The 13,192-nt window shown below is 43.7% G+C and overlaps 1 protein-coding gene across 2 annotated transcripts in view; it reads right to left on the bottom strand.

Moving 5' to 3' along the window:
• SLC26A8 (solute carrier family 26 member 8) overlaps positions 1 to 13,192 on the bottom strand; it is an 89,180-nt gene that overhangs the window by 26,064 nt on the left and 49,924 nt on the right. For both annotated transcript variants that reach the window (XM_089334017.1, XM_089334018.1), the window contains 3 exons: positions 11,004 to 11,151; positions 10,078 to 10,191; positions 4,204 to 4,281 (listed from right to left, as the gene is read on the bottom strand). In XM_089334017.1, coding sequence (XP_089190143.1) covers positions 4,204 to 4,281; positions 10,078 to 10,191; positions 11,004 to 11,151 — 340 coding nt within the window. The remainder of the gene's footprint in view (positions 1 to 4,203; positions 4,282 to 10,077; positions 10,192 to 11,003; positions 11,152 to 13,192) is intronic.

The raw sequence follows: 13,192 nt of genomic DNA, 5'->3' as shown, positions 1-13,192 counted from the left end.
GATAAATCTGAGTGTTGGGGTGGAGGAGAGAAAGGAAGAGGGAGGGAGGGAGAGCATCTACTCATAGAAACTCTAAAATAGTTCCAATTGGGCTTTTATTCAAGTTTGTCTGTAGTTGTAAGGTGCCATGACAGAAGACAAGAACAGAGATGAAGTTACAATATGATGTCTCTTCCACCATAGCATCCTCTTTCCATCCAGCCTCCCAGGTTTCTGCAGTTCGTAGAGAGATATGTGGTAAAAAGGAAAAAAAAAAAAAAAACTCCCCTTCATAGGGTTTTTGAAAGATTCTTGGATTTGAGACAAGGAGTACGGAAAGGAAACAGATCTTTCCATGAAACAAAATACAACCAAACTTTTGCCTTTCTGAATATTAAGGTCAAATGTGCTCATGGTATCAAATAATTAAACTCATACGTAATTTTCATCTTTCTAAAGATAACCATTGTTAGCATGTTGGGTGTATTCTCCTTCTATTTTTTCACACACTTTTCTGCATCATGTTTACACTCTTCTGCATCATGTTTTCACAACAACCACTCCATGGTTTTTCAGGGAATGAAGAAGTCTTCCATAGCCTAACACTCACGGAGCTTCACTGTTGCAGTAAATTTTGATATTCCATCCACTAGATTTTCTTCACATCTTCTTGCCCTGAAACATGCTAGCTAGATGCTATGCAAACCCTGTGATACGACATTGCCTGCCAGAAGCTAGAGCTGTCCTGTCCCTAATGTGTTTATTATAAAGGAATGCTACCTGCTTTTTTTTTTTTTTTTTTTTTTTTGACAGGCAGAGTGGACAGTGGGAGAGAGAGAGACAGAGAAAAAGGTCTTCCTTTTCCCTCTGGTTCACCCTCTAATGGCCACTGCGGCAGGCGCGCTGCGGCCGGCGCACTGCGCTGATCCGAAGGCAGGAGCCAGGTGCTTCTCCTGGTCTCCCTTGGGGTGCAGGGCCCAAGGACTTGGGTCATCCTCCACTGCACTCCCTGGCCACAGCAGAGAGCTGACCTGGAAGAGGGGCTACCGGGACAGAATCCGGCGCCCCGACCGGGACTAGAACCCAGGGTGCTGGCACCGCAGGCTGAGGATTAGCCTATTAAGCCGCGGCGCCGGCCTGCTACCTGCTTTTATCACTACCCTTCAGTGAATTCTGACAGTTTTTGTTAGTTTTCCTAGATTTTTTGTTTGTTTGTTTGTTTTAAATCTGCCTCTTCAGTCCATACAGCAGACTCATAGAATGGCAATCACTTTAAGTAACAATCTGACCTCAGAATCCGCCCTTAAGTCATTCTGGTCTGATTAAAAAGCCAGTAAGAGCATCTCAGGCATGGAAAGCCAACACACTTTGGCAAAAAGTGTCCTACATGAAGCACCTCAGTGAGACCCCAGTGGAAAGAAGTGGTCATCAAAGAAGGATGTACTTTTCTCTGAAGGGAGGAGAGAGCTTCCACTTTGCTTACTGCTTTGTCCAAATACTGACAGAGTCTGTGGTCACAAAAGGCCTCTCCATAGCCTTGGCAGCTCATGTCAAGAGCCTTGGGTGATCACTCTGATGTCATACGTGAGAGTGTTAATTGTTAATTTAACAACAGCAGTCACTGTGCACTAACTTCCCATGCAGGACCTCTGTCCTCAAAGAGTTGGATTATGAGAGCTAACAGTAAAACCTGTTCTTAAAGATTTACTTCATTTTAGTGCATTAAGTGGAGGATATTCTTATGTCTCATAAGCTATAGTTACGTTTAAGTGCTCACAAAAGATGTATCATTCTTGGGTTCTTCAAAGTCAATTAAGTTTATAAAAACATATATTTATATAAATTATACCTCAGAAAGGTTTATTTTTATTGAATTAAAAAGTTTTTTTTTCCTCATTGTAAAAATAATCCTGGTGTTCTATTGCATAGTAGGGTAACAATAGTTAACAGTAACATATTGTATTTTTCTAAATAGCTTGAAGAAAGAGTTTCTTTTTTTTTAAGATTTATTTATTTATTTGAAAGGCAGCACTACAGAGAGGCAGAGGCAGAGGCAGAGAGAGAGAGAGGTTTTCCATCTGCTGGTTCACTCCTCAGATGGCTGCAATGACTGGAGCTGCACCAATCCAAAGCCAGGAGCCAGGAGCTTCTTCTGGGTCTCCCACATGGGTTCAGGGGCCCAAGAATGTGGGCCATCTTCTACTGCTTTCCTAGGTCATAGGAGAGAGCTGGATCAGAAGTGGAGCAGCTGGGACTTGAACAGGTGCTCATATGGGATGCCAGCACTACAGGTAGCAGCTTTACCCACTATGCCACAGCAGTGGCCCTAAAAAACTTTTCAATGTTCACACTACAAAGAAATCTTGAATATATAAAGAAATAGATGCTAATAGTCCTAATTTGATCATTAAAATCTATGCATGCATTGAAATATTACTCTGTATCCCATAAATATGTACAATTATTGTTTGCCAATAAAAAGAAATTAATAAAAATCTGCTGCTTTTAGTTGCATAAAACATCACTTATTCAAAGTAAATTAGTGAATGACCCTGCTAAAACAGACCCCTCAAGTTATAGAAAGGTGCTGTCTAAACTGAGTTTCGGAGATGGTTTCGGCTGGGAGTGAGAGCACAGCTGTGTGTTCCACACGAGCTTATTCATTGCTTCCCCTGCTTGTGCAGATTCCACGCCTGGGCTCCAGGATCCTTGAATCAGAAGGGTGGAAGGCAGCAGCGGCCTTGTGGGGGTCCTGCTGTACTGAAACCTGAAGTTGGCCCGGAAGAAGGGAAGGGTTCGAATGGACAGGGATTACATTCAGCCCTTTCATCTTCGGGAATGGCCACTTCTGGGTGTAACCAAGCTGCTGCGGAGAGAGCCCTAAGTATGGCAGGAAAGTGGGTGAAGGAAGCAAGAAGAAAACGCACAAGCAAATGGTGACCACTGGGCATGGGTCTATATTATAACTTAGAAGAAGAAACTGATTACGGCCAGTAGTGAACACACCTGGCAAAACCAAGTGGCAGGTGGTCAGTCTTAAACAGGGGAAGAAATGGCACATTCTTATTAGGGACATCCTAGCTGAACACTGAGTTAAAACTCAATGTTCGGACTCACCCTTGTCAGCTAACCAAGAGGTGCTGTGCAAGCCATGGGAGAATGCAGTTCACAGGAATACAGAACAAGGCCTTCTGGAAACAGTGTAGGGAAACAGATGGCATGAAAACACAGTGAGTTTCCAAGCATGTGTCAGGCATGGGGTATTGCGCTGAAATCTATTTGGGTCATTTTTTCTCATTGAATCCTTACTGCTTAAGCAGTAAAGGAAAATGATAGCAGTAACACCAATAACTAAGGTTTCTTGAGTGCTTACTCGAAGTCTGACACTGCTACACTGTTATGTAGATAAAAATACACATTCACTGGCTGAGGTCGTGGCGTTTCCTGTAAAGTTGCCCCCTGCAACACCGGCATCCCATATGGGCAACAGTTCCCTGATAATATGCCTGGGAAAACAGCGGAGGATGGCTCAGTGCTTGGGCCCTTGCCACCCAAGTGGGAGACCCAGATGAAACTCCTGGCTCCTGGCTTCAGCTTGGCCCAATGTTGGCTGATGTGGCCATCCGGGGAGTTGAACCAGTAGATGAACAATCTCTTTCTCTGTAATTCTGACTTTCAAATAAATCTATTTATTTATTAAAAAAGAAATAAAAAAAGGGCCCAGTGCTATAGTGCGGTGGGTTAAGTCATTGCCTACAACAGCATTATCTTATATCTGAGCATCAGTTCCAGTCCTGGCTGCTCCACTTCGGATTAATCTGCCTGCTAATGACCTGAGAAAGCCCTGAGAAAGAAGATGGCCCAAGTGCTTAGGCCCCTGCCACCCATGCAGGAAACTTGGGTGAAGCTCTGGGCTCCTGGCTTCAGCCTGGCCCAGCCCCGCCCATTGCAGTCATCTGGGGAATGAATGAGTGGATGGAAGATCTCTGTCTCTCTCTCTTTCTCTGTACCTCTTCCTTTCAAATAAATAACAAAATCTTTTTAAAAATACACAGTTACAAGCTCTATATCGTGTGTATGTAGATGCTACTGTTTTAGAGGAAAAGGACTAGAGTCAGACTATAGCAACCACGGGAACAAGCCGAATGCAGTTCTCCGAGATGCCCCACCAGGGCGGAATCCAGAGTTTCTTCTTCACTTGCCTACTTGATCGCATCTACTTACGTTTGGCAGTTCAGAGAAGAAGTGGCCTGCTTTCACCATCAGGAGCAGCATCAGACCTGCGCCTACCAGAGATGCAAACTGAGGAGACAGAGCCGGTTGGAGAGAAACCGTCAGGAGCGTGCTGGGCCCTGTCTGCAACCCAGGCCTTCTGCTTGGTGAGAAGCCTGTCATTCTTTGTCTTAAAAGGAGCTGGGTTCGGTGTAAGTGCGTGTTTGTTGAACTGACATTTTCAGGTCTTATCAAAGTGCTCACACGCCTCCTAGGTGCCTGCTAAATACCTGAATTGAGTGGATGCATGAGTGCCCTCAGAAAAGTTCCCAATTGTCTCGAGTATTTGAATCCTGATTGCCACAGCTCTGTGCTGTGAATCTGAAGTCTCCTCAGATCTGACTTGCACCCCTTCCTAACGTTAAGCTCTCCTTACACAACTTAGAAAAGCCCTAGTGGACCCATGACAAACATCCCTGAAACTCCACCCATGCTACTTCTCGTATAGACATCCCACTCTTCAGTCTCCATTTGGAGCTTGGTTAATTCCCCATCTAACTGTTCTAGTGGTATAGCATCTTAAAAAAAATCTAAGGGGAATTAGTTCCCATTTTCCTACTTTAGCTTCTCGTTGCTTTAGTACAATAAAAACAACAACAACAAAGCTATCACCATGGGTCAAGGCTGTACAGAGCAGCTGTGGATCCTGTCCTCACTCAATTGACTACTCTGGGCTCAGAATCACTGGGTCAGCAGCAATCCTTGGCAAATAAAGAGGGAAAGCTAAGACATATAGTTCCCTATATAATCCCAAGGCTCTCTGGACAGTCTTGAACTCATTATACTCTCCACTGGTAAATTTCTGTTTGATTAAAGCCCTTAGTATTACAAACAATAGAAAGCAGTGTCGTTTTCCACTATGACCGGGGTTGGAAGTTGGGGTAAAACTGTAATCACAAATCGATACAATCACATACACAAGCAGGAAGTGAGGCAGCCTCTCATATTTATTGCTGAGTGATTCCTTCCTGCTGGTTCTCTCTCTTACTACTTAGCAATATTTGCTGTAGAAAAGTAGCACTGAAAATAAAGCAATGCAATCAACATTCAACTCCCTCCTTCCCCCATTCTGGCTGATTCACAGCTAAGGTGAATGGTCCAACATGGAAAAGCTAGCCCCCATGAGCATAGTGTAGGATTCAGGAAGATGGATCGCTCAGAAACTCAGAAAGGTGTGTGTGTGAACATTCAAACACTGTGAACTTGAAATAGTAACTCAGACCATAGCCCCTCCAGCCTGGGGCTCAGGCCAATTTTTGGCTCCAGCTTTCAGTTGGTCTTGGACAGTACTACAGTAAAAAAAAAAAAAAAAAAATTGAGGGGGGGGCGTGTAGGCATTTGGTACAGCAGTTAAACTGCCACCTGGGATACCTACATCCCATATTGGAGTTCCTGGGTTCAAGTCCTGGCTTTACTTTTGATCCAGTTACCTGCTAATGTGCAGCCTGGGAGGCAGCAGGTGATGGCTCAAGTCACTGGGCCTCTGTCATCCATGTGGGAAATCCAGTTTGAATTCCTAGCTCCTGGATTTGGCCTGGCCCAGTCCTGACTATTGTGGATACATGGGAAGTGAACCAGTGGATGGGAAACTTCTCCTTCAGCCTCTCTCTCTCTTTCTCTCTCTTCCTGCCTTTGAAATAAGTAAAATAAGTCAACATTGAAAAACTACTTTAATTATTGTAGGAAAATATATTTTTCTTTCTTACTACTTCTTTTTTCCAAAAGTCTTCTATTTTTTAGAAAACAAAGATAGGCAGACACCAAAATAAGCCATATGAAAACTTAGATAAAAATGAGTATGAACAGCACACTGAAACCCATCAAATTAGAGGGCAGAGATGGCTGGGAGGGCTGCAATCCACGTGCGTCCCCTCAGCAGCACATCCAGAGGATGGGCTTTGGCATCAGGGGACCCTCCTTGGCGGCACTGGGCCTCACTCAAGAAGATGCTCCAGGGCTCTCAGGTCTCAGGCTCTCCTGAACAGTGTCTAAAGATAGCAAGAACTGCAGCATTTAACATCTTGTGCCTATTTTGCTCTCCTGCTCTGATTTTCCTCCATTTCTCTCCATTTCTCTAGGCTTTCTTGGACAAAGACCGACTCTGCCTTCTCTCCAAGGATCCAAGGCAATGTGAATTCCCACAGCCATGGTCACTATCGACATGCAGACCCTCAGACACCAACTGCTCCCTGCACAGTGCATTCCATGAAGTAGGCCAGTGGACTGCTGAACACGTGCCTGGGCTGTAGGGACATGGGTGGAAATTATGACTTTTGAACATCTCTTAAGTGACAGGCAATGTGGTGGACACTATTTGCATCTAATTCAATTCTCGCAATGAAAGGTTGGTTTGATCTCTATTTTACAGACGAGGACTAGAAACTGAGAGGGCAAAAGTAGTTTACCCAAGGTCACACATCCAAGAAGCATGGAGTCAGCTTTCAACCCCTCAGACCATGGGACTCTAAAAATCCAGGCTGTCTGCACTGCCCCATTTGCTACCTCTGCCAAGAACACATTTCTCTGTTTTATGTTAACTGAGGGTCTGCGCACAGGCAAGAAGGCCAGTCCTTGGAAAGCAGGGGATGAGGAAAGGGCCCAACAGCAGAGAGCAGGGAAGCACAGGGGGGTCGGAGTGGAAGAGCAGGAAGGTGGGGTGGGGAACAATCCCACTAAGCTCAGGCCAAGGGCTCCTCACCTTCCCTCTGCCATGGGTCATGACTGCGATAGCTCTGAAGTCTGAAGGTGGGCAGTAGAAGGGACAGTGGGTTGTGCGGCAACCAACGAAGGGATATGGGTTCTAGACGTGGAAGCATTAATTTCCGACACATTCATACATAGTTCATATTTATGCCAGATACAAAATTAAAATAAAGCCATCCTTGGTGGCAGGTCATATTTGAGAGGTTCAGAGTCAGCACCCTACTTATCATTCCTGGAGCCCCGAGGAACTCTGAGGAAGTCAGGATGTCCTCAGGCAGAGAGACGGGATGGAGACAGCATGCACTGCTGTGGGATGAAGGAGACTGAAGGAGTCTCAGAGGCCTCTTCTGGTCCAGATCAGAAACTCGGTGGCCTCTGGGCAGCTCCAGTATGCAGCTCTGGGAGCCGGCACATTCTCTGCTTGAGTGGGTGCTTTGCACTGGCTGGAGCAGGGTCTCAGGGAAGGGCAACCCTAGCAATCTAGGGACATGCCTCCCCTTGGAAGGTCCTTCAACTGCAATGAGAACTATCACTGGTAGGTAATGAACTATCACTGGTAGGTAATGCTGCACAGGTGAACAAGGTGGCAGCAAAACCTTGTTTTTGTCATAGGCAGACACCGTGGCAGGCCCTTTTTCCAGTGAGCTAAGATGGCAAAGAGAGGCGGCTCAGAGGTTGGAAATTGAATTCTCACAGGCTTAGACACTCCCAAAGCTGAGCCTTTCTACTCTGGGGATCCATGAGCACAATCATTAAAGCTATTCTCCTCCTGTCCCCACCGCCCTGGGGGACGTGAGACAGTTCCAAGGCTGAACTGAAGCCTTCCTCCTTCTTGCCCTCTATACCCGTCCACATCTCCTTCCAGTGTTCCCTGAAGGTCCCACTCCCTCCATCAGTTTCCATCTCACAGCTTTTATGGCACTCTGTTTAGTGTACTCATTCACTCTATACTCAATCTTCCTTGTGCTACAATTTAGTTTTTCCAACTGTGTGCATCTTGTCTCCTCAAATTTATTATCAGAGTGAGTGGAACAAATCTTTAGAATTGCACTGCCATTCCTTCATATCATAAAACTCTCCCTTTTATCTTTGTCTCCAAAGGTTTTTTTTTTTTTTAAGTAACACTTTATTTTATTTTTGACAGGCAGAGTTAGACAGTGAGAGAGAGAGAGAGACAGAGAGAAAGGTCTTCCTTTTTCCGTTGGTTCACCCCCCCAAGTGGACGCCACGGCTGGCGTGCTGCACCGATCTGAAGCCAGGAGCCAGGTGCTTCCTCCTGGTCTCCCATGGGGTGCAGGGCCCAAGCACTTGGGCCATCCTCCACTGCACTCCCAGGCCACAGCAGAGAGCTGGACTGGAAGAGGAGCAACCAGGACAGAATCCGGCACCCCAACCGGGATTAGAACTCGGGGTGCCAGCGCCGCAGGTGGAGGATTAGCCAAGTGAGCTGTGGTGCCGGCCTGTCTCCAAAGTTTTTCAAACTTGTATGAGGGGCCTTCAAAAAGTTCATGGAAAAGTGAAATTTAAAAGTAAGTTATATAGCAAAAAAATGTTGAAATCCATGCATAGCTTTTTCATAATACAGATTTTCTAAGAACCTTTTGAAGTATAGAATTTCCTTTTTTAAAAAACAGCCCAAATTGCTCTTTTATTTTTTAAGAAAAAGTTCATTCATTTATTTTCAATTACATGAAAGTGAGGGCAACAGAGAGGGGGGCAGAGAGAGAGAGAGAGCCTCCACTCACCGGTGTATTTCCTAAATGCCTGCAGTAGCCAGGGTAGGCCAGGCCAAAGCCAGGAGCCCTCGGTCTCCTAGGTGGGTGGCAGGGGCCCAAGCACTTGAACAATTATCTGCTGCCTCCCAGGATGCATTAACAGGAAGCTGGATTTGAGGAGTAGCCAGGGTGTGAACTGGCACTTGGATATGGGAAGTGGGTGTCCCAAGCCATGGCTTAACCCCCCCGCAATCCCCGGGCTCTGGCGCCTACCCCCAGAATTCCTTCTTTCTGTCAAGCAGGAGTTGAAAAGGCCAGTGCGCCTTAAAGGAGCTCCGTGAGTTCACCTAAATGTTATGATGTCACTCGTCAAGACCCTTGCTCTCACCCTCACTCAGTTTTCTTCTTTTACCTTAAAGCTTTCATCTTATCTTTGATTTCACCTTGTATTTGCCCATGAACTGTGCACTTCATCTTTCCCTGTTAAAATTCAGTATCCATTCTTTTGACATTCTTTCTGACCATCACTATCCCTTCTCACTATGCTTCTAAGGCATAAACTTACCTTTGACCTCAGCAACTGTTTCTCTGTCACTTGAACGCAGACTCATTCCCTGGGCTTATCCTGGTTTCAGTTCTGATAACCACCTGACATTTTGTCATGCTCCAAACACATACTGATAGGCCTGGGACCCCTCCCATGTGACCACATGACTATTATCTAGTCAGCTCAAAGCTCATGAACATAGGGCTTAGCAAATCCTGTGTCTACAATGGGACAATGTTTGCCTGTTTAGAATCTACTTTGTCCTTTTTTTAACTTGGAACACCTAAAGAGAACCTGATCTAGAGAACTTTCTCTTCCATACAAGTAGAACACTCATAAGTTCTCCAGGCTCCCTGGACGAGACTCCCTAGCACAAAAGCCTCTTGCCAAGCCCCCCGAGGAAGCGAGGAATCTTCTCGTTGGCTGCCAGAGTGAGCAGAGTTGCACCATTGCTTTCCCAGAGAGGCAGGAGAATGCAACTTCCCAAAGGAAAAACAAAACATGAATAGATGATGGCAGCATTGGATTTTTGTGGGCTAATACTCTCTCTCTCTCACACACACACACACACACACACAGACTCATATACACACTATATATATATATATATATATATAAAATAACATTTCTATAGAAAGTGATGTTTAAGTTCCATATTGACAAATAACTTTTAAGACTAAATCTGAGCAAAATATAAGGCATGTATGCCTGGAATCCAAATTCTTCTAAGAAATCTTTCCCATCAAGCATAACATTAAAATAGCAGTAAGATGAAATCCATACAATCCCCTTCTATGAATGCGTATGTGGATTGGCATAAATATCTTTACAGATTAGAGATTAAATTCTCTTTCAACACACCTGTTGTCTTCCTCCACATTTATCCTGGATAATAGTCCTGGCAATGGCACCGGTGAACACAAAAGATCTGAAAAATGAACTGACGACATTGCAAAAGCCGATGGCTATTAGATCCTGCAAAGAAATGGCACACACTTTAAGCCCACTCTTTGTTGAAGAATTGTGATTTGAGTTGGATAAAGGTGTACTGTTTATTTCTTGTGTATGAAGATGGGGTAGTTTACATCACTTCAAACAACACACTGAAATAGAGAGAGAACAAAAGGATGGCAAATCTGATTTTCTACATTAAGCTGAATTTTCATTTCAGCTGGTGGTCATAAGGAAAGTACATTCTCAAGGCGCAGGAATGAGACACTTGCACTTTTATTGTCTTTCATGTGGTAACTGGGACCGAGAATGATCCTGACTGAGAAGCACAGAACTTTTCTCTCTTTCCTATGCTTCCATATTCCACTCCTGAGTTCTAGAGAAAGGACCGAATTTAGAATGGTTGATGATTTTCTCTAAAATATAAAAACCAAAAGACAAAGACTATTTCTGGGAGGCCAATGTAATTACGTAGATTAGTAGCCTCGTTTTGGATAGGATTTCTTAGCATTTCTTGTGCTTCAGTATGTGGTTGACTTCCAAAGACCTGGTGGAAAGATAAAATGAAGGGAGGAACTGTGCTAGCTTAATAATATGATGCCATTTGTTATCTTTGTGCCTCTCTGTATTACATCTGTTCTAGGGGGATAACACGTTAATTCTAGTCACTCCTTCACCTCAAGTATCCTTCACCTCTCAAAAATGCTTTTGTGATTACAGTCCAAATTATAGTGCAAGTGGCTCTATGATTAAAGGAGAATTCAGCCTTCATGTTGGCAGGAGGCTCAGATTAGAGAACAAAGATGTAAGGGTCAGAGAAGTAATAGTCCTCTCACCTGGTTGGAATTGACTCTGTAGTTATGGGGACTGGAAATCTTCTTACCCAGAAATATGAGCATAAAGGAGCTCACCAAGGATAAAGAGATGGCTTGATAAATAACCCTGTGAAGATCTGAGAAATCTGGTGTGACAGGAAACAGGAAGCTGGAATAGAATAGTAGAATTATTTCTGGATGGTAGGAATTATTTATGGACACCTATCTCACTCTATACTTCTTTTTTTAATTTTTTTATTTTTTTGACAGGCAGAGTGGACAGTGAGAGAGAGACAGAGAGAAAGGTCTTCCTTTACCGTTGGTTCACCCTCCAATGGCTGCTGCGGCCTGCACATCACGCTGATCCGAAGCCAGGAGCCAGGTGCTTCTCCTGGTCTCCCATGCCAGTGCAGGGCCCACGCACTTGGGCCATCCTCCACTGCACTCCCGGGCCACAGCAGAGAGCTGGCCTGGAAGGGGGCAACAGGGACAGAATCCGGCACCCCGACCGGGATTAGAACCCAGTGTGCCGGCGCCACAAGGCAGAGGAACTAGCCTATTGAGCCGCGGCACTGGCCTCACTCTATACTTCTAATACTGGGTAGTTCTGACCCTCATTTTTAAAGACAACAATAGGGTCAAATATAGCAACTGGGCCTGGTTGCCGTCCACACTGCCAGAGAACCAAACCCAGCTACAAAAGCTGTTAAAAGAACACATTCTGTTGCCTTCTAGTTCAAGGTTTCTACCAGACAGCAATGGCAGTAAACAAGAGAAGCAAAACAACAAAGATTCATGGGAAATGGTTTATTGACCTTGTTTGAGACCATACCAACGGGTAAACAATAAGTAGAGATCATGTCTAATATGTTTTAGGGTTAAAAGATGCAATGAAATCTCTCTGTACATGCTCAAATCCTTCAGGGTGTAATTTCAGTCATTGTCTTTAATACAAATTGCTTCCAAATTCCACCCACATCTTCCCTCCTACAGTTCTGACGTCACCAGAATGCTGAGACATTCATTTTGCTGATAATTGAGGTCAACTAATTCTACTAATTCAATACATCACATTTCTCTTAAGATCATGTCACACCAGTGTCAAACATAGAAACTGGGATCAATACCTCTTTCCAGGCATATTTCCTACCCTGTTGTTAACTAGGAAACTCTACTTGTTTAACACAATCAACTTTCTTCTTTTTCAGTATTATTATCTGGTTGCTATTAAGAGAATAGAGGAATATCCTGATTTTCACAGGAACAGTTGCTTGTCGTTTCATGTGTTGGTTTAATAATTTTATTCTGTTGTCCAGAGTACCTGTTAAGTCAGCTTCTGTGTGGTCAGTTTTTGGCTGTGACCTGTTAGAGGTCAGGGACTTTGGTTTCTGGTTCTCTTTCTATGCATGCAGCATAGAAACACCATTAATGTCTGATATTTTATTTTTAAAGTAGAGAGCATCCAAACAGTCATAAAAGAAGAAAGGGTGGTGCAATGAGCCCTGATGTACCTATCACCCATCTTTAACATTTAATAATTCATGACCATTCTTACTCCATCTGTACCCCTCTCCACTGCCTGCTCCAAGACTATTTTGAAGCAAATTCTAGGCATTACAGGATTTCCATTGCAAAATTTCAGTGTACATCTCTAAGAAATATACACCAAAAATATTACCAGTTTCTTAATATTATCAAATGTCTGATTGATGTTCAAGTTTTTCCAAATATCTCATAAATATTTTATAATTTGTTCAAATCAGAGCCCAGGTAAGGTCCATATATTACAACTGTTTTCTGTGTCTTATAAATTAATCTCTTTGAAACGATGGGTTTCCCTCTGTATCTTTTTTCTGTCTTTGTTGTAATTTTTTTCTTAAGAAATATGGTCATAGGTCCTATCATGTTTCTCATTGCATCCTGTGTTGTCATTTGACATGTTCTTCTGTTCCTTGTAGCTCCTGCAAATTGGTAATTACCTCTTCAGTTGTGGTCAAAAATAAGATTTTTAAAAAAGAAAAATATGTCATATGTGGTGACATACACTTCTGTTAGGAGGCACACAATGTCTCTTTTTGTAATATTAGCAGAAGATATGCTTGTGATCTCTTACTGGTGATATTCTAATTCTACAATTCCTTCACCCTTCATTGGCTGGAATACTTCTAAAGGTGAAATGTCTTGTTATCAACTATTTGGATACCCTGAAG

This window comes from Oryctolagus cuniculus, chromosome 5, assembly GCF_051225735.1.
Source record: "Oryctolagus cuniculus isolate XC-2025 breed Fujian yellow rabbit chromosome 5, ASM5122573v1, whole genome shotgun sequence".
Lineage (NCBI taxonomy): Eukaryota > Metazoa > Chordata > Mammalia > Lagomorpha > Leporidae > Oryctolagus > Oryctolagus cuniculus.
Note: the sequence above shows the minus strand (reverse complement) of the source record. Positions and strands in the feature narration are given on the sequence as shown.